Consider the following 21,618-nt stretch of genomic DNA (forward strand, 5'->3'; position numbering starts at 1 on the left):
GCATGGCTTACCGTCGCTAGGGGCGGTAGGTCAAGGAGAGTCGATGGTAATCTGCCGACAAAAACTAAAGCTAGGGCGAAAGTGCGAAGCGGAATCACCAGCATTAGTAGAGAAACCTCTGCGAAGGCTAAGGACCCTGTGAGAAAGCAAGTGACGACAGCTAAAAAGCTGAAGTCATACCGTCAGTTGACAGCCAAGATTTTGGAGCGCTACGGAGGCAAGCAGGCTGAGCAAGAATCTGAGCAGCATACTAGCACACTTGAGTAGGTTAAAAGGATGCTGAGCGACGGAAGTGTTGAAGAAGCGGGTTAAACGACTACCAACCTGCGATCAACGGGCAGCGGTCGCAAGAGCCTGTACAGCCTTCTTGGATCTTGCCTTACCATACCTGGGCGCTGAGTTCATTAAAAATCTTCAAGTCCCTAGGCCCTGATGGCAGCATACCGGCACAACTGCAGCGTACGGTCATTGTGTCATGCAACTGGCTGGCCCCCATCTACGCGAACTGCGTTAGATTAGGCCATGTGTCGAAGGCCTCAACAATGTGCGGCCATAGTCTGTGGTTAAAGCATTTGAAAAGATTGAATAAAACCTCAAGCATCTCTTTCCCACTTTTCCCACTGCTTTGGATCTTGGAGGTTAACGACCTACTTAAAGAACTCGAGTAACGAGGCTATCGGGTAATAGCCTACGCTGACGATGTTCTTCTTATGGTTAAAGGAAAATTCCTAAATACCGTCTTCGAGGTAACCGATGGGTACCTCAATGGGCGAATAGAAGCGGGCCGTCAACCCAAGTAAAACTGAAATGATTTTATTATATAGGTATAAGATCCCAAACGTGCCTCTCCCCTCTTTTGGTGGTGAAATGCCTAAGGCTAAACCTCGATAGAAACCTTTCTTGGAGGCCAAATATTGAGGAGGAGAGTAAGAAAGGCATCGGTTGCCTTATATTGCTGCAGAGAGGCTATAAAGAAAAGGTGAGGACTCTCTTTGGCTCTACGAAACCATAGTCAATCCAATAATTTTCTATGGCGTATTCGTCTGGTGAAGGGCGTTCGAAAAAGCTACCCTTGCTTAAAAGCTAAAGCGCGTCCAAAGAGCGGCTACCATCGGCATCTCCGGGTCACTATAGACTATACCAACAATAGCACCTAATGTCATTTGAAACATAGCACCCGTACACATTGCCGGTAGATGTATGACTGCAAAGTATGCTCCAAGGCTCCGTAAAGCTAGGTATATGAAGGGGTCCGGACGAGGACACGTCGAAATTCTCTTCTCATTCAACTGCATCCCTGAAAAATTGGATCACTGCGTCACTTCTTCTCTGCTCACATACCGACAAGAGATATGTGAATGGGGAGAAGTCGCTGGAGAAAAGCCGTAGTGAGATTTTTCACAGATTGTTTGAAGCTAAAAGGGAAGGTTAGAGGGAGAGTTTTCTGTAAGAAGCTCTCCGTCAATCTTAGCTTGGTACCGTAAGGCGGTTGGTATTGCAGATGGGCGTAATCGGGTCACTGCCACGCCCACAAAACGCTATTAATCAAAACCAAATAAATTGGTATAACTAAGCTCCGCAATAAGATAGTTAGGACTGTTATTAGGTACACAGGATCACATTAAGGAGGGGCATCTGTAACTAAATTTTTTTTTGTGGGCGTGGTCCCGCCCCTAATAGGTTTAATGTGCATATCTCCTAAGCCGCTAAAGCAATAATAACAAAATTCACTGAGAAAAAATGTTTTTCTATCGACAGTGTGACAATGGGTGAAATCTGGTGACAACTCCGCCTGAAAAAACTATTGTGTGGTTTTATTAAACCACGGTAAAAGTGAAACTTATTTTCATATCGTAGACATTAACTTCATAATTTGTGGAATAATATTCTATTAACGGTATTGAAATCGCATGATCATTTTCAATTTAGTTTTGGAAAATCGGAATGGTAATGGAAAATGATACAAGCAGATTAGGTTTCCGAGTAATACTTTTTTATTCAACTCTGTGTTTTAGGATACTCTTACAATTCTTAACATTTATTTAGATGATATACAAACATTAAAGAACTGAAAACAATATTAATTACTGTCGTTAAGTCAATTTGATCTATTTTCAATTATTGTCAATTATTCTATTGTCAATACCATCTTCATCCTGAGTTTCACAGTTTATAAATGTAACCAATATTTTATGGTAAATTTTTCAATGTATATTTTACATAAAACAAGTGTGTTTTGTCAGACTTGCAGAAATACGCGGCTAAGAGCTACGTAAACTAAATCTTGAGCATGACTTTTTTCGTAATGATAAACAACTTCACTATACGTTCCCCTTGCGCTTAATGAATCGTTGATGCATTGAAAGCTGATAATGGTAAATGTGTTCGTTTTATTGCAGTATTACGTTGACGAACGTTCATTGGTGATAAAGTTGATAATAACTTGATTGGCACAGAGTATCTATTAATATTTAATTCCTCGATGCGATGAGCAAATTTTTGTCGGATTTTTTCTCCACATTCTTGTCCGGGAACAGTAAACATACGCTTATTAATGAAGTATTGTCAAATTGATACATCTTGATCAATTTCCCTACATTACCGTTAGCGATTCGATCTGAAACGTCAATATTTTTTGTTATGACGTACGGTAAATCATAAACAAAAATTATTTTATGAGGCAGCATCAACGGGTGTTTGTTGTGCAAATGCATCTAAATATTTCTGAGCAAGTACCGGGTCATCACAGTTCATAATTATGTCCTCAGCAATTGACTCGTATTTTTCATCATACGTCGATAGGATTGAATTGTTATAATTTTCAACTTTCCTAAAATAATCGTATTCCTAATGGACACATTCGTTTAGCTTCGTCTTCAGTAAACATCCTTGATTCGATAATATTTGTTTCCTCTAAACTTAAATGTGATCCACTACCAATTTTTGTTAAAATAGACGAAAACACTTGATGCTCTTGACGCATAACCTCATGTAACGGATAAAATTGTAGTTTTTGGGCCCTGCGATACTTTGTTTTGGTTGCTTGTAAATTGCAGTAGCGCGTACAGGTGGAAATTGTCGCAAGTCACCAATCATAAGAGTATCTAAGCTACCGTAATTGCCTGTGATTTGTTTCAATCTCTCGTCTATTTTGATAAGCATTTCTGCGCCGATCATACTACACTCATCTATGATTAGAATTTTTACATACCGAAATAGTGATCGATACAAATTAGCTTTTTCAGTGCTGAGTGCGTTCAGTCCTTCGGTTGAAATACTCAATGCGGTGTGAATTGTAGTTCCATCGATTGCCACTGCAGCCTTACCAGTTGATGCTGCAACAATATATGCATTGAGAGTTCCACAGTTATCTGTAAAACGGTTGTAGATTACTTTGACCATTAAAAGGGTATTACTTTTTCCACTACCAGCAGGTCCAGTTAAAAATACTTGCATTGGTGGACGACTGGGCGTATGCAGATGATTAATCATGTAATTGAGTAATGATATTTGACGAGTGATCGCTCGTCGAATTAACTCATAAAAGACTGTCTTATCTATCAAATTTTTCTTCCGGGAAATTGGTCCAAGTCTATGCTTGCCACAAAAAGATCCTCATTAAACTTGGCTTAAACCCTGAGTCTGGATTGTTATAAAACTCAATAAATAGATTTGCATCTTATTGTATAAGCGGCAAAATACCACGGTCTTCCTCATTTTCTTCAGAGTGACATAATTTTCTGTATGCTTCAATAATTATGTCAATATCTAAATTTGCTTCGAACTCTTTACGACGAGCTAAAATCAGTTGTTCGTTATCTTCATAAATTTGATTGAATCCATCCAAAACCAGTTTTGACTGCATACCAAGCACCAAACTGGATCAAGGGAATATCTTCTATTTATCGAAACAATTTGCTTTTCAAATATTGGTATCGTTATCAGTAAGTCTTTCTAATTCTTTCTCTGTTTTTCGAATACGATGACGTTCCTGAGGCCACATCGTAGGTATAAACTCAACCTTAAGCGTTGATTTAGACATCGGTTCCTTAAGAAGAAACCATGCAGCTTCTTGACTGGACATTTCTATTGTATTTAAAATATTAACACTCATATGTCTTGTCATTTCAACCAAATTTAAATCTAACAGAGTCAAACAACAACTTTATAGGTCTTTTATTCTCTCCCGGTACAATTTATAAATATTTATCCTCCGACCATAAACGAGTATGCTGTTCAGCAACTAGACTATCTTGAATTTCGATTGGTTCACCTATATGGTCTGAAACAACTGGATTTTCACTCTCATCGGTTAACTCGCCCAAGTAATTTTGACTAATTTTAATGTTATAATGCTTATAAGGTAGAGTAGCTACAAGATAACTGAGCCAGTCTTTAACAATCCCTTTTTCCACCAATCCGTGAAAATAACTAGATATGTGCATTAATCGTTTTTTTATGTGTTCATTTATACAGTAATCATCATCTATATTTCAAATCAGAGTTTGAACCATGTTATCAACGTTAACGGGCACATTTATTACTTGTCCAGTGATTCCATATTGACCTAGTACGTATCTTAGCCGTCGAATTTGCATAAGGGTAATCTCGGTGATATTAATCGCTCGGACACTAAATCCAATTCAGGAAGATTGGGCTTAGGCGGATACTTAAATCCATTGTACACAGCCAAGTTTGGTATTTTTTCAGCATTTAACGAAGTTCTACAGGTCGCACACACAAAAATGTCTTCCAACACGAAGGCGTTGCATATTTATTGTAAAATTTCCCAGCACGACAATGGTGGAGATTTCAAATCATTTTTGAACCATAGTCTATCACAAACAGTGCACGCAAAACCAAATGGGTTATCCTCAACTAAGGTTTTAAAAAGATCATGAGATGATTGTCTCACATATGATGTATAGACCGATGAAGGATTTTCTTCTGCGTTAGCTCTTCGTGCGTTGAGTTTTTCTAGGTACCGCCAATAACGTACGTTTGCAGAAACACTAGTGTTCATCTGGATTAACAACTGATTCTCGAATTGTACTTGTATCTCCACTTGTTTTTGTATCACTGTCATAGTGTCTCATGTCATGAATATGGTAGAACAACATGCATAATACAAGTACCTACCCGCTAAATAGTTTCAAAGAAATACTAAAGACGGGAATTCCCTAATCCACAAGAATGTATTGAATATCCGCTACTAATATTTTCAAGGCCAAATTTATAACAGAAATTTCCTAATCTTTAATTATTAAAAATTCATAATTTCATTACTCCGCATTAAACATTCATAATTTCTTTACTCCATAATCTATATCTTAATTTTCTCCTTATTTACAATTTTTCAAAATATTTCTATTGTTCTATGCATACATATTTGAATATTACATACAAAAATAGATAACAGAACTCAAATTTGCGATCGAATTCATTTGAAACCGAGCGCTCTTGCAACCATTCAAAGAATTTGAAAGTGAAAAGGAATGCTGAAAAGGGTAGAAGCGAGCTGTTACGAACAAGAACACAAAGCGTGCCACCCGAATACAAGTGGCACGGTCCCTTCGTCTTTCCTCGTCGTCCCCTCGCCCACAATAAACTGGTTTGAGACTCTTTTGAGTCCCAGTGCACTAACCAGTTTTTCGGTCTCACTAGGATTGTCGTTGTTTACCAACATCAAAAAAATAACACTATTTACATTAAACACTGATAACACTAAACAAAATAATGTGGAGCACTGGCATAAATGGGTAAAACAGTCTGTAGTATGAAGTGTACTCAATAAAATAATAATATATTCGAAAATGTTAATGACAGATACAAGAGAGGTGTTTACTTGAAGCACGTGTTTGAATAATTGAAGCGGGAGTAATATGACCGAAAGCTACCACGGTTCAAAACTATAGTTTAAAATTGACTATATTGATCACGCATGTGCTATACCGCCCATCCACACAGATTGAATAATCTATAGTCTATACACTACACGGTCAGCTGATACGAACTATAAGCGCCGCCATATTGACCTCGACTGCTCTGACGATCGAAGGGAATTATATATATTTGGTATCACAGCTTTGGCCATTAAAAGCTTTGATAACATCTGAAAAGACCAAGCGGTCGCAAATATGCTCATAAGCATAAATATATGTATATAATTATGTGTGCCTCTAATGCCAGAGACACACATATAGTACATATTGTAGTATGGTACAGAAACCATATGTGTGTCAACCGTATTTTCAATTTTTGTTCCAAAGCACTCCATTTGCTTACTGTACTACAATGGTCTGTACTACAATGGTGTTTAAGAAACCATAGAAATTATGTGGTGTTGTGCAATGTACTACGATGGATTACACTGAACACATCCAGAGCTTTAAGCTCTTCTGTCATAATCATATGTATGTTTTCAGCCATTTTGACATTGATCAAAAAGAGTTTCAATTCAAACTTGAAAAGGAAAAAATAACAATGGAAAAGAAAAGAAAAAAGTACGTTTGATACGTAACCATTAAAAAAATAATTGAGGTGTGGGCCCAATATAACCAACAGTTGCATGGAATGCATAAAAATAGCCATATTTATGCTAAAATTAACACGCAGCTGGAAAATAAACATGGAGTTTTGCTTGCAACGGACGAACTGCGAAATCGCATAAACAATTTGGCAAAGAAGTACAGGTTTGTCAACAATTTCACAAAATAGTACCATTTGTATTAATGAAATATATTAGGCAGGAAATGAAGATGATTGGCCCAAGTGGAAGTGCTCCATCGAATTGGGAATACTACGAAGACGTTCACAAAATAATAGGCGGCTACAAATCCAATTTCACTCAAGAACTGGAGGAAGAGAGCATTGACAAAGGTTTTTTTTAAATTGATTTATTTATTAATTTATATAAGTATGCACATGTGTACATACATACATATATCAAATGAAACAAATACATGTATGTATGTACATATAAACATATGATTAAAAACTTCTTATTCCACAGATTCCGTTTCATTGGACGTTTTGGGGGACACGTTGGCAAATGATGATGAAATAGAAAAGATACCATCAACTTCATCGTCTGCAAAAACGAGAAAGAGAAACAATGATGAAGACTTCCTCGAACTCGCTTAAAAGGAACAAAAGATAATGGAAGAATATCTTAATAAATCTATTAAAAACGAAGAGAAGGCTCTTGATTTAATGGAACAAACCAACACCATTCTTTTGGCTATATTAAATAAAAATACTTAACGAGAGAGAAACAAATTTTAAGAATATCAAATGTGTGAAAAATATGTCGTACTGTAATGTAATATATTAGAATATAATAACCATATATTAACTAAAATACTAAACCAAATAACTTAAATGTGTTGATTCTGTGAATGAAAATGTTAAGAATACACATTTTGTAAATAAGATGTCATAATTGCTTGTCTGATGGCTATTCCACTGCTGCAGTCATTTCTATCTGCATGGCTCCATCGAGGCTGCCTTGCGCTATTTTCGGTGATTAATTGTTCAATCCATTTCTGATTAATGTTGTCATTTCTGTTGTTGCATATGTTATGTAAAACGCAACAAGCCTTTATAATTATGTTAACGTTTTTTATACTGACTTCCAGACCTGTTTTTGTTTATTTTTATAGTATCAATTATATCAATTATAAATTATCAATAGTGGAACTTTCTTACCTCGACCAATGCGTCTAAAGCGGGCCTTTAAATGTCGAAAAGCGTTTTCTACCACCCGTCGAACCAATGAAATACGTTTATTGAATTCTTTTTCACTTTCGGTTGTTCGGTTGAAAATGGAAATGGTTTCATAACAATTTCTGATAATTTAAAAGCTGAATCTCCAATAAGGAGTATGGGCACCTCAATATCTCCAATCACGGTTGTGTGGCTTTTAAATTCCTCACTATCGCAATGACATTTTTTTAAACCCGATTGTTCAAATATGGTGGAGTCATTACTTCACCCTGGTATCCCAACATTAATATATGTAAATCTGCATCTATAATCTACCGATGCAAATAAAACCGTTGAATACCGTCCTTTAAAATTAAAATAATCGCAGGCTTCGTTCTTTGGAGGCTTGACTTCTATGTGGCAACCATCTATGGCGCCATAACATTGGGGGAATCCCAAACGATTAAAACCACGTCTTAATTCGTCGACTTTCGTGTCCGTTGGAGGATATGCATCAAACACTTTGTTTTGGTACACTTCGTATATTTCCTTACAAACGTCTCTGCCCTACCGTAGAGCGTCCCACTCCAAAGAGACTTCCAATCGTTCTATACTCAGCAGAAGAAGCTAATGCATACAGAGCTACAATTCGTTTTTGTAAAGGTAGAAGGTGTTATTTTTGCGCACATTTTTTAGTAGATCTACTAAATAGAAGAAAGTCTCCCGGCTGTCCAACATCACTTTCCCAAAAATTGGTGCGTTTCACCTAGGAATTCAAAAATTATTTATACATTGAAAACAAGTCTCTGCGTACTTACCAAATACCAGTAGGTTCGGTGTCGTTTCAAATTCCTCTTTTTTAAGGCAATCCTTTTGTATAATTTGCTCCTTTTCAAAGCCAACATTGCTAATTTTAAATATTTAATTTTCTTCCTCATATAATTTAATATTTTAATTTTGTTTGCAGTTAACTAAGATTGGATCCATTTTTCCGCTAAATGTTTATTTTCTTTTATTTGATTTAAATTTTTTTGCATCAGCTGATGAGTGTCAAACTTCTAAAATACCATATGTGTGTCACTATGCTGATATGGTATGGTACGTGGTTTCCTAAGCTTTTATTGTAGTACACATTGAAGTACGGAAACCATATGTGTGGCTTAGGCATAAACAAATATTAAAGAACGCATACTGTTTATATATCCGGGTGGAACAAATTCTTTGTGGACAATACCCTTGGAATCATAAAATCAAATCAGCATTATCTTCACTTTTGACTTCTCCAGGCGCGATTTTTTGGGTTTCGGCTCATTTCTCATTTATGTCTTTACGACCACTTTGAAAACGTTGAAACCACTCGTGCACTCTGCTACGGGATAGGCAATCATCGCCATAAACTTGTTTCATCAATTGAAACGTTTCGGTAAAAATTTTACCCATTTTAAAACAATATTTAATCTTGGCTCTTTGTTCGAAGCTCATTTTCGCACCGATGACAAAAACATACTGACACTTAAAATGCAATAATTTCACTTCTAATAGATGAAATGTCATGAAATTTTTACTGGAAATCGATAAAGGATAGCAGATTCTAGCGCACTAGACATATAGATGGCGCCACTAGAGTTTACTCTGTTACTTTTTTACTGTTGACTTTGGAAAGCACCTTCTAATTGCTTCATGCGAAATCTCACTTTTTTTGCTTTCATGTCAAAGAATCAATGTGTCGAAGAACTGACGCGACGATAAAGCGTCACAACATTGTGTTGTTGGTAGAAAATCCGAGCTGTGTCGAAAACAACAAACGAACGATCGCCGATTGTCACCGCTTCCCTTGCCGCTCTAACAGCTTTGCCAATAAACCATCGTAAATATGTATGTTTATGTATGAACATGCATACATATTGACGCAGATTTTTGCGAGCCATGTAAAAATATTTTAGAATTGTAAAATATTTTAAATGGACAAGAGCTATGTGCCATTTTTGTCACTTTTTTCTGTGTTTGCCAGGTTGACCTTCCAGAAAGAGCATCAGAAAGTTGTTCAATTTATGCTTTTTAGGTTTTGCCATCGTCGCGAAAAAATGCTTGTGGGCAAACGCATGTTCGGGAAGATGTGTAGTGGCGTTTACTTTTATGATTATTTAATGAGTCAAGTTATTTAATGAGTCAACTTCGCTTGTTAAGAGTACGCCTGCGTTCATGAATGAAAATGTTGTTGTTGTGTGATTTGCTATAAATTTGGGCTACAGCAATTTGGCTGCCATATTGACATGTGTGTGTGCTGCCTATGTTACTTGAGACGATTGTTGTTTTTGTAGAACAGTGTTTGTAATTTTTGCGGGTGACGTATTTAAATTTGTACGCATATATGTACGTAGGTTTGTGTATGCATTATTTGTTCGGCAATGTCATACGCACATATGTTTTTTTTTTACGAGGAGGAAGCATCGAAAGCCTGAACCCCACGTCAGTGTGGAACTTTAATCCAACTAAACCTCCTACCGTCATGTACCTTTCCCCCCCGTTCCACCGTCAAGTATTCCGTCGGGAGGATGGTTGAGTTGAGTGCTCATACGTTTGTAGTAGTCTCAATGCATTCAGTAACAAGTTGCATTTACTTGGCCCCACCTCTGTTGGTATTAAACCCGCCCCGTGCAATGTTTGTCGTCAAACCCTTCCCTTATGCTTTTTTTACTTTTGTCTTAATGCGTTTGTTTGGTCCGCGTTGTAGTGGTCCGTTAAGTTTTGGAGTTCTCTTCTCCGCTGCTGCTTTCGGGCTCTTTGGGTTTTCATAATTTTGGCGACTATTTCGCACACCGCATCCCATTTAGCTTTTGATTCCACCATTTGGTCAACTAAGTTTTCGGGGATTGGGTCTATACCGAAGACACTCTTGCGGAATCGTCTCTCTTGCTCGTATTGCGGACAATGGAACAACGTACGCTCTACATTCTCAATTGTCTCGCCACCTCATTTATCGCATATATCATCATTTTCGGTAGTCAGTCGGTAAAAACGGTGTCTTTAAGAAATGACGATAGGATGATTATAGGGGGGGGTCTAAAATCTGAAAAAATCGATGACGTAATTTATGGACGGCCCCTAAGGGCTCAAAACTAAAATCCAACTATTAAAAATAGAGTACCTATTTATTAATATATGTATTCCACTGTGCTTTTGAGTTATTTTAAGAATATTTCAAATATATATATTCAAGTTTATTTTTAAATACAATTTTCAAGGATATCCTACCGTACGGTCTGTAAAAGCGGTGGTGAGTGTTTATTTACATTGCTCTTATAAGAAAGGTCGTATCAGCTGATTCGGTCTACGGTTTCGCGCCGGTGACTGTTTGGAGCATTAAACGTAGTTTCTCTTTCTTTTTTTATTATTCTTCTAAAATGTCATTTACTTACATTGCTCATTTTTATATTTCTCCTCTTTGGTTTCACTGTGAAATCTTGTTGTACTCTTTCCGAATCTCTTTTTTTATTTAAAAATCAATTTAATTCTCACAATCTCACTTGCAGTACACATACGCTTGATTTTTCGATTTCAAATCACGGAATATAACAGAACTATGGAAACAGTGTTGTCAACTAGGTTCAAAGTTTCCCTCGGTTTAAAGAAATGCAATTTTTTAAGTAAATCCCTATGTTAGGTTTTTAATGTATATTAAATTTTATTTTAATTTATTAAGTATTTTTAAATTGTATATTTAAATGGTATATAAAACATAAAATTCTCGCTTTTATTCGTTAACAGCTATATACATAAAAGGGTAAATTCTTGTGTATGGTAACACTGAATAGAAATGTAAGCAAAGTGCCCGTTCACACATATTCATTTCTTTTAACAGAAAAAAATTTATGTTACTTATGAAAAGGAATAACAGAAAAACTCGACGCGAGTTCCTGAACTCGTGCCGCTCGTCTGAACGCACTGAGCGACGCCAAAAGAGAATTTGCCGTTAATGAGCGACAAAAGAGTGCATGAAAGACCCAACGCATTTATCTCTAACTATACCCAAAATATATTTGTTTGGGATTAATTACTACCTAATACTATCCTAAAGGTATATTCAAATTCATTCCAAATTATAACCTTCAGAGAATAGATGTATCCGGCAATACTCTTTTTAAAGATCACTCGCACAATTTTTTGCAGGGAATGTGCAGTAATCATTCGGAATAACGGTTATAGCAAAATACAAAAGTATTGGTTGGTTTCCAGAAGTACACTCCTGACTTAATTTTGTTTTTAATACAGCAGCGGTCAGATACCGTAATTTTTTTCTAAAATTAAAGTAGATCGTGGCTAAAATGTTAATAAATACGAAGGAGTTTGTAGACTTGCGAATAATACTAAAAAATAAAATCATATTTGTGTAAGATATATACAAGTATATTCAAGTATTCTACTACCGACGGTTCCAAACAGTTGTTTATAATACTTGTATGTAAATATAACCGTTGTATTTAAAATTCTGTCAACGACGAAAAATTCAGTAATACTGCAATCGAAATTATACAATAATATTTGCTTTACGAAAACTCTTTTTAAATTTTCCTTCGTCACATACAGTGTAATAGATGAGATGGATCAAGCCAATTTTTGTCCATATTAATATAAAAATATTCTTTTTTTTGGAAGAAACGTGTTAAATATATTCTACGTGAGCTGTGTGGCAATAATAATAATAACCCAACGATTACCCTCCTCCCGACCAACCGACGCGAGGGGCGCAATCCGCATACGTGCGGAATTGGCCGAGTCAGAAAAGGCAAGAGAGTTTTTTAAGTGTTGAGATCTAAAACTGCTCAGCTACAGAAACAAAAATTTCAACAGCTAAGATCTAAAGTTACAATATAATCAATTGTTACATTTTCATTTATTAAGAGAAAACAATAAAGTCTTTTTAATTTTGAAAAGTGAGTCAGATAAGTCAAATGTGCTGGAATGAGAATTAAAATCATGACATATACGGCGGAATGGCTCGTTTAGTTCAAAATTTGATCTACAGAATTTTAGCAGTAAAGGTCTAAACTGTCTCGAAAGGAAATTTAATTTCAGACAGGAGAAAAGAACTGCAAACAGTTCCATTCAAAAGTTTCACTAAGAATATTATGCCAAGCATTTCCCTACGACTAGAAAGTGTAGGTAGATTAATAAGTTTTAAACGACTAGTGTATGGAGGTAGACTTACCCTAGCATCCCATCGGAAATGCGCTAAGGCGAAAAGTAAAAATTGTTTTTGAACCGACTCTAACTTGTCAGAATGGATTTGGTAGCTAGGGTTCCATACCACAGAGCCATATTCCAATATAGGTCTAACCAAAGTTGTATAAAGTGTTTTAGTAATATACGGATCTCTAAATTCTTTAGACCAACGTTTAACAAAACTGAGGACAGCTTTTGCTTTCAAGACCATGGTATCAATATGAAAACTGAAATTAAGGTTAGGGTCCATATTAACTCCCAAATCAACATAGTTAAAAACTTGCTCTAGAATATGGTGTTTTATTATGTAAGAAGAGGGGTGCACAGATCTACGGGAAAAGTACATCGTCTTACTTTTATTGAGATTCAATGGCAAATCATTTCTATCACACCATGCAACCAAATTGTTTAAGTCTGTTTGCAACATTTAAAATTTATCATTGCAAATGTGTTTCGTAACTTATTTAATTTTTGTGTTGTTTTGACTACACCTTTCTTACAAATATGACTAGCTATACTAAATCGCGAACAATAGTATCGCCTTCTTCCTTTCTCTGTTTTAATTTATATTTTTCCCTGCATGCTATTCCTCACTTTTCTATCCGCTAGTCTATCTTACTTAAACCTAATACGTATACTACTACTGCTATTTTTTCTTCAATAAGTCAGTATGCTGCGAATTCTGAATCGATTTCTTAATTCTTATCGAGTATCAATTTTTCACATAAAATATTCGATTTTCGGAGTCGACCTTTACATTCCAAATTGATCAAGAATCGATTCTTGACATTGAATTTTATGGTTAGATCACTAGTTTCAAATTCTCTATACCATTATAATACTGTAACAGATTTTTCGATAAATCGTCTACCTATAACTCACTCTTGAGTTCGATCTCTGGATTGTTAAATAAAAGTGACAATTTAATGACTTTATTTTTTATTCCAACAACTTAAAGCTTTTCTACTCATTATCCGAATTTACAACTTCTTACTTATATCTTAATTGCTCTTAACTTGGCAGCACTCTAACTTCGCTGTCGGTTAGATTTTGTTATATAACCCGTGTTCGTTACACTGCCCTCCCCTAAGTCTGATCGTCCCGATTAGACATATTTGCGATGCCAAGAACAAAGCATTTATGTCTCTCATCTCGTCTTCTAAGATGGTGTTAACTTCCTTGGCCGTCCTTCTCTTTTTGGAATAAATTCCATTCGTTGAAATAACCCTTGACTACCACAACATGACTATTGGTGGGAAATGGATCATCTACATTCACGCCAATTTGCTTAACTGGCGCACCTGAATTGTACTTCTTCATCTGATGATGACTCTTGAATATCAATCCTTTGCTCCTTTAACGTCGTCGTGATCCTCAAGTGCACTTCACTTGGACCATTATGCAGCTCGTTGAGAACTTCAGAAATTCTAACCTTCGGAACAACCATAAGTGCTCGAGAGCTTTGCCCATCTTTGCTTCTCCATACTCGATGCAAACAGCCACATATCAACAATAAACTACTCCGCTCTGCCCAATATACTGGCCTTCCTGTAGTTATTTTCCACTTGTTGTACATTTATTCAACTCCACTTCATGCATTACACCTTGCAATTCTGAAGATTCTTGCAAATAGTCATGCGTTTCAGATTCAATTTTATCCTGCTCTTCCAATTGTGCTGGTATACAAGCTTCTTTCACTGTACAAGCTTCTGACTGTGAGGACCTTGTACTCTGGTACACACGATTCCTACTCTTCCTTCATTGATATACGAGGCGTTTTTTTTATAGTAAGGGGAAGCATCGAAAGCCGAAATCGGAACTTTAATCCGCTAAACCTAACCTTCTCCCAATTCAAATCTCTCACACGGAACCACTGGACAAAGCATTACTTCATGGGAGAGAAGAAGACATTTAAGTCTTCTCTACTGTACGGACTGACTGACTCCTAATCTGTTGTAAGTGTCTCAATCGTGTCATAATCAGAGCTGACGCTTCGCTGACAGCTTCCGATTTAATATATAGATAGAGGACTCACACATGTTGGTCATTGGAGCTGCATACTGTATAACTGATCTCATTGCCTTAGCTATTAAAAATCGTCGGCTGGAACGCACACAGCCTCTATTTGCCATCTTTCTAGATAAAGAATTATAGATTTTATTTGCTTTACCCGTCGTGTTTTCCAAGTGCCCTTTAAATTTTAACCTTGAGTCCAATATTACACCAAGATACTTCAGCTGTGGCTGTGAAGTTATCTGCCATTCTCCTACGGTGAGCGATATTTTTTCAGCAGTTTTCCTGGAGCTAATGAGCAAGACTTGTTTTCTGCTCAGCCAACTCATGGTTGCGAACCACCGTCGTATACCATTTATGCAATCATTGCATTTGACCCGGAGGTCATCTAGATGTTTCGCTACTGCTACCACTATGAGGTCATCCGCATAGACGATTAGTTTCACGGATTGTTGTTGGCGTATTCTTAGCACCCCGTCGTATATCAGGTTCCAAAGAAGGGGCCTAAAACCGAACCTTGCGGTACTCCACTTGAAATAGAGTAGCTCTTGGTACCCTTATCTGTGTCACATAGCAGCCTTCTGTTCTCAAAATAACTCATAATAATATTTATGAGGTTTTGGGGAGCGCCTATTTCGTGCAGAGCCTTAATGATATTTGCCCATTTCACAGAATTGAATGCATTCTTCATATCCAGGGTAATTAGTTCGCAATATTTTTTGGTGCCACCTTTCCATCTTTTGCCACTTATTGCACATTTAGCAATATCAACGACTTCACTTAGTGCGTCAATAGTGGACCTCTTTTTTATAAAACCGTATTGTCTCTCTGATAATCCGCCGGCTTTTTGGATTGCTAACTCCAAGCGGTTTCTTACTATGCTTTCGTACACTTTACCAATCGTATCGAGCATGCACAGAGGTCGATATGTTGAGGGTTATTCAGGTGGCTTTTTCGATTTTGGGAGTATAACCAAACGTTGCACCTTCCATAAATCGGGAAACACGCCTTCCAATATACACGCATTGTACATTTTAATGAACAAACTGAGTCTCAAAGCCATGGCTTTTTTTAGAGCTCTATTTGGTATTTATTCCAGGCACTTTGGAGTTTTTAATATTTTAATGATATATGTTATGTATGATAATGTGCCCTTCCAACTGCGCTGACATCGGTTTAAACAGTGCTAACATACGCTCTCCATGCGCTTCTAACTCTGCTGGTACACGTTCACCAAATGCTTTCAACGCAGCCAAAACAACCTCTGTTGAACATTGAGTCTCTTCTTTTTCTTTTATTTCGTCAACATTAACGTTTTTTGCTTCAATGGCTTCTCGTAACCGTGATTGTTATTCTCCATTTGTTGCTAAACTACGCTTTCCCAGCTCCTTTTTCAGTTATGGAATCTTCAGATCTTTAAAGTATTCCATTTTAAAACGATTTTCTCTTTGAGAATTTATTTGACAATTCCACTTCTGACACCAATTGTGACGGATTTCTCGATAAATCGTCTACCTATAACTCACTCTTAAGTTCGATCACTGGATTGTTATCTTTTGTGTCCGATTTATCCCATTCTGGATGATGTTCTTTCTGGAGCTATCGATATAATAAAAAACAGTTTATGGCAGCACAGTCTAGAAAATGAAAAAAAATTCAATGCCACCTCCTTTATATTCACTCGGCTCTTTCATCCTGAAGTTTTTCTTCCACTTTGGTTCTGCCATAACAGTTGGGTCGATGCGAAAGCATTTGCAGTAGGTAGGTACGTAACTATACCATATCATCATCCAAGCCAAATTCGTTATCAAGTCCTGGCTGCTCTGGGTGCCATCACAGTTTGGGATCCATCACTGCATTTTTCATCTTGTTCCACACTTTCACCATTTGAAAGAATGTGTTCTAGAAGAATATTCTGAATTTGACGTTTATTCAGTACACACGGCATTCTGGAAAAGTAACAGACGAAATGAATAAAACAAAACCTACTATAGCCACAGTGGCAAGTATCTAACCACCTTATTATTTACGTTAATTATAAAACAATCTAAATTAAAAAGTTTATTTTTTATCTAATTTAACTTATATATTATATATATAAATACTACTGTAATATAATAACCAATCTTATCTTTACCTTTATTAAGAAATAGCTTCAGAAAGCTCAATCTCAAAAGCATATTGGGTGGAGTGGTGCAGTTTAAAATTAATGTGTGGCTGCTTGCATCGAATATGAAAAAGAGAAGATGGGCAAAAAGCACTTATGATTGTTCCGAAGGTTAGAAGACGAGTTACACAACAGTCAAAGCGGAGGGCCCTTGAGAATCACGAAAACTTTGGAGAAATTAAAGCAAAGGTTTTGTTCGACTAGTTTTCGTAAATTAGCTACGAAGAGGATTACCAAGTTTGCTAAATGCATTGTAGCTAAAGAAGTCAACAGCTTCCTAGAAGACGAGATAAAAGATATAAATGCTATGTGCATACAATGTGATGAACTCAAATGCCAGAACAAAATAAATCGACGAAAAATTTCCAGAATTAACCAGACGGCGAAATTCGTAGTTGCCGGAATGTTCGAGTGGCGAAGTATTGTTAACGATCTACTATATAAGGGCTGCTAATCCTATTTACAGTGCTGCCGTATTAAGAGCAAATGAGATATAAGTTAAAAGTTTTAAGATCGAATAATGAATATTAAAGCGCTAAGTTGATGGAACTAGGAATAAAGATAAGTGTATAGTCATTCAATTGAGATTTTTATTTTACAATCCAATGATCGAACTTTATATTGGGTTACAAGGTAGACGATTTATCGAGAAATCTGTCACAATACCCTTTACAATTAGAAAAGATTACACACAAGAACTTGATGGCAGCTATACATGTAGCTAAAGTGGTCCGATCAGAATAATTTCTTCGGAGATTGTAAGATTGACAATAATTCGTACTGAATTTTCTGAAGACATCTTGTTAAATAAAAATGTTTTCCATAGAAGAACTTGATTTTGATCGTTTAGTTTGTTTTGCAGCTGTAATAGTTCAATTATAAAAAAATCGGATATTGTAGCATTACCTCGGAAGATATTAAGACAAATGAGCAGTTTCTTTGGAGAGAAAAGGATAGGAGTAGCTCGCGTATCTCCGTCCTTCTAGGTGTTACAAACTTCGTGGCAAACTAAATATACCCTGTTTAGGAACTGCGGAGGGTAGAAGATATGCTCGTTTAAAGTGAAGCAATAAAACAACGATGGATTATTCGACTGACATGAATTTTATTTATCCGAAAGATTATCTTGTGGCATTACATTTTAAATATGATTTCTAGCATATGACCGCCACGGCTGACTCGGATGTAGTCCAATCTGGAGTCCAATTTTCGATGACTTTTCCCAACATTTGTGGCCGTAATAACACGGCGAATGTTGTGTTCCAAATGGTTAAGCGTTTGTGGCGTATGCGCATAGACCAATGACTTTACATAACCCCACAGAAAGTAGTCTAGCGGTGTTAAATCACAAGATCTTGGAGGCCAAACGTGTCTTTCAATAAATCGATTGTGGCACGAACCGTGTGACATGTTGCGCCGTCTTGTTGGAACCACAGCTCCTTGACATCATGGTTGTTCAATTCAGGAATGAAAAAGTTAGTAATCATGGCTCTATACCGATCACTATTGACTGTAATGTTCTGGCTATCATCGTTGTTGAAGAAGTACGGACCAATGATTCCACCAGTCCATAAAGCGCATCAAACAGTCAGTTTTCTGGACGTAACGGTGTTTCGACATACACTTGAGGATTAACTTCACTCAAAATGCGGCAGTTTCGTTTGTTGACGTAGCCATTCAACCAGAAGTGCGCTTCATCGCATCATACGATAAAATGAACGTAGTGCGCGATACGTATTCTGCGCAGAGCCATAATTTTCGAAATAAAATTGCACTATTTGCAAGCGTTGTTCAGGCGTAAGTCTATTCATGATGAATTGGCAAACCAAACTGAAAATAAATCACTTGACAACTGTTAAATCGGTCGCCATCTTGAACAGTAATGCCAACTTAAAGTTTTATACCTCGAAAAAAAACACCCGTTACAATTTCTGTTCTCGAATGACAACTGTACTCGGGCAGTTATAGATGCATCTGCAATGTAGTCCTCATTCAAAAAAGTATGCCATAAATATTGATACTGGGTATTTATTCCAGTTGACTAATTTTTTACACCAGATTTTTCAATATAAATATTTATTAAATTGTGTGTTGTTTATTGTTTTTTAGGCCATCAACACTAAAACTAGCGTATATACTAAACGGGTCGATTATTTTCTATAAAATCGCGAATGCGGGAAATGTTCTATGGATCATTCTGAACAACTTTACCTAAGGGACTACGGGTCTAAAACATCGTTCGGTTCGTCTTTTCTGAATAATTGGTTGTATGGGAGATACAAAGTTGTCCGATTTTCTTTATTTTTACTGTTCTTGCTCAGTAATTATATTCAGTACTCGGCATAAAAACCGGCCAGATAGTTGCTACCACTTTAAGTTGGAGTCAGTTCGCTATTCCGAATTGGATTGGTTTGCATCTTATATACCTATATAGTGCCATAAAGAGTTGATTTTCATTATTAAAATACCAATTGTGTTTTTAAAAAGCTGGTGAAAGTGCAGTAATATAAAAAACATGCCAAAACGATGACAAATGACCGATGTCACTAAAGGGCAAATAATAGCCTTATCGCAGCAAAATCAAAGCTCCAGACAAATTTCGAGCATTGTGAGATTCAGCCAGACTAATGTAGCAGATTTCATAAAAAAAAAATCGGGAGACGGGTTCTTTTTTTCGAATAAAGGAGTTTGGAAGGGTCCGAAAGTGGACAGTCGCTCAAGACAGGCTCATCTGACGGTCGTGCTTACTGGATCGCTTTAAATCCTCGTCAGATATTTAAAAGGACCTTAGTGATGCGACGGTAGTGATAGTGGATGCGTCAACGATTCGCCAGAGACTCAGAGAGGCAGGCATTCAACGGCCGACGTCCTTAAAAAAAAACATTTTCGAGGCAACGAATGAGGAGCGGTATGTATGGTCGAAAGAGCCTGAAAATTGGTCGGTGGATCAGTGGCAGACCGTAATTTACTCGGATGAATCCAAGTTGAATATCTTTGGATCAGATAATATCCACCATGTATGGAGAAAGTCTGGGTCAACAGTACGCCAGCCAGTAAGCAGGATGGTCAGGGGATATTTTTCTTATAATCAACTAAAATTGATTCATGTCATTGAAGGAAGAGCCAACGGTGAGGGATTCAGTCCTTTTGAAGAAATGGAGGTCGGATTGCTGCAAAAGCATATATCGTCAATGCCAGCAAGGATTAAGGCTGTGATTAAGGCAAGAGGAGGCGTAATAAAGTATTGATTGAGATATTTCCCAATAGAGTAAAATTATAAAATAAAAATAAGCCTTGTGGTATTAAAATTTTAATAAATTTTGTGATTAGAATGTAGGATATTCTTAATTGTAATAATAAGACCAAATTTAAAAAAAAATTCGTTCCTTAAAAAGCATTAACATTAATATTTTTTGGCTTATAATTTCTTTTATCGCTTATTACAAATGCAAATAAACTCTCATTTTTACTTTTTTACTTGGAGGAATATTTTAGTTCATAATTCAAATCTTCCTACTGACCGGATTTTTATCCCCAGTACTGTATTAGAAGACTATTCTGCAAAATTATGTGCTCTAGCTTTTAAATTTAAAGCAGGATATCGGAAAACAAAAGAACTGAACAATCGGTTTTATGGGAGTGTTTAAACTCAATCCAGAATCTTTAAACTCCCCTACAGGATGGAGGTAACCAATACACTACTACACTTGTAAAGTTTCACCTCTTACACCACTAACTTTTTGTTTTTAAATTCAAAATTATGTTGTAAGAGTAGCAACATTCATCATAGGAAAGATTTTCCACATTAATAAACGCATGTCCGCAGTCACGCAGAGCATGGGTGATCGCTACACAGGTAAGCTTAAATCAACTTATTCATTTAATTTTTCTATTTGTTTTTAGATTACACTCAACACTTTCCATTTTGCTGGTGTATCGTCAAATAACGTAACATTGGGAAATCATAAATATTTTCAAGAATCCAAAACATCCTTTCTAACAGTATTCCTTACTGGCGATGCAGAACCGACAAGTGTGTCATTTGGAGCACACCACCTTGTGGAAGGTAACAGTCAACACTGCTATTTACCATATATGCAAAGGATTGTCATCTCGGAGGATCAAGAATTCGCAAATGTCTACTATGAGATGCCCGATTTCAATCGAATACGCATTTCGCCATGTTTGCTGCGTATCGAATGGAAATATTCCAAGTGTAAGACATAGAAGTTGTTCGTAAATCGGTTAAGAAATAAAAGAATGATGTACCGCAGTTCTACGGCTTGTACGTGAACTATCGTCATTTTATCTTGTTGTGGCAGGTAATGACAGCTTACTGAATACAAGTAAGTAAATTATATAATTCTTCTAGATGTTAAAAGAAATTAAATAAATAAAAATAAAATATGAATTTCAATTGTTTTATTTATAAGGAAAAAGGTAACCGATACGTTATGCAGTGGTAACCAATGAATAACTAAACAAATAACTCATAGCACGCGACGAGGTAA

The 21,618-nt window shown here is 36.5% G+C and overlaps 1 protein-coding gene and 1 pseudogene across 1 annotated transcript; one reads left to right on the top strand and one right to left on the bottom strand.

Annotated features, from left to right (window-relative positions):
* Window positions 1-6,886: 6,886 nt before the first annotated feature.
* LOC118683662 (uncharacterized) lies at window positions 6,887-10,534 on the bottom strand (annotated as a pseudogene).
* A 10,253-nt stretch (window positions 10,535-20,787) lies between these two features.
* LOC138856025 (DNA-directed RNA polymerase II subunit RPB1-like) lies at window positions 20,788-21,334 on the top strand. The gene is made up of 3 exons (XM_070106474.1): window positions 20,788-20,793; window positions 20,934-20,963; window positions 21,011-21,334. Exons 1-3 carry the CDS (start codon window positions 20,788-20,790, stop codon window positions 21,332-21,334), a joined length of 360 nt encoding a protein of 119 aa, XP_069962575.1.
* Window positions 21,335-21,618: the final 284 nt, after the last annotated feature.

This window comes from Bactrocera oleae, chromosome 3 (assembly GCF_042242935.1).
Source record: "Bactrocera oleae isolate idBacOlea1 chromosome 3, idBacOlea1, whole genome shotgun sequence".
NCBI lineage: Eukaryota > Metazoa > Arthropoda > Insecta > Diptera > Tephritidae > Bactrocera > Bactrocera oleae.

Excerpts from the sequence above, each read along its gene's own strand:
- LOC138856025 (XM_070106474.1), top strand. Across the intron at positions 20,964-21,010 it reads CATGGGTGATCGCTACACAG|ATTACACTCAACACTTTCCA; the intron begins GTAAGCTTAAAT and ends ATTTGTTTTTAG.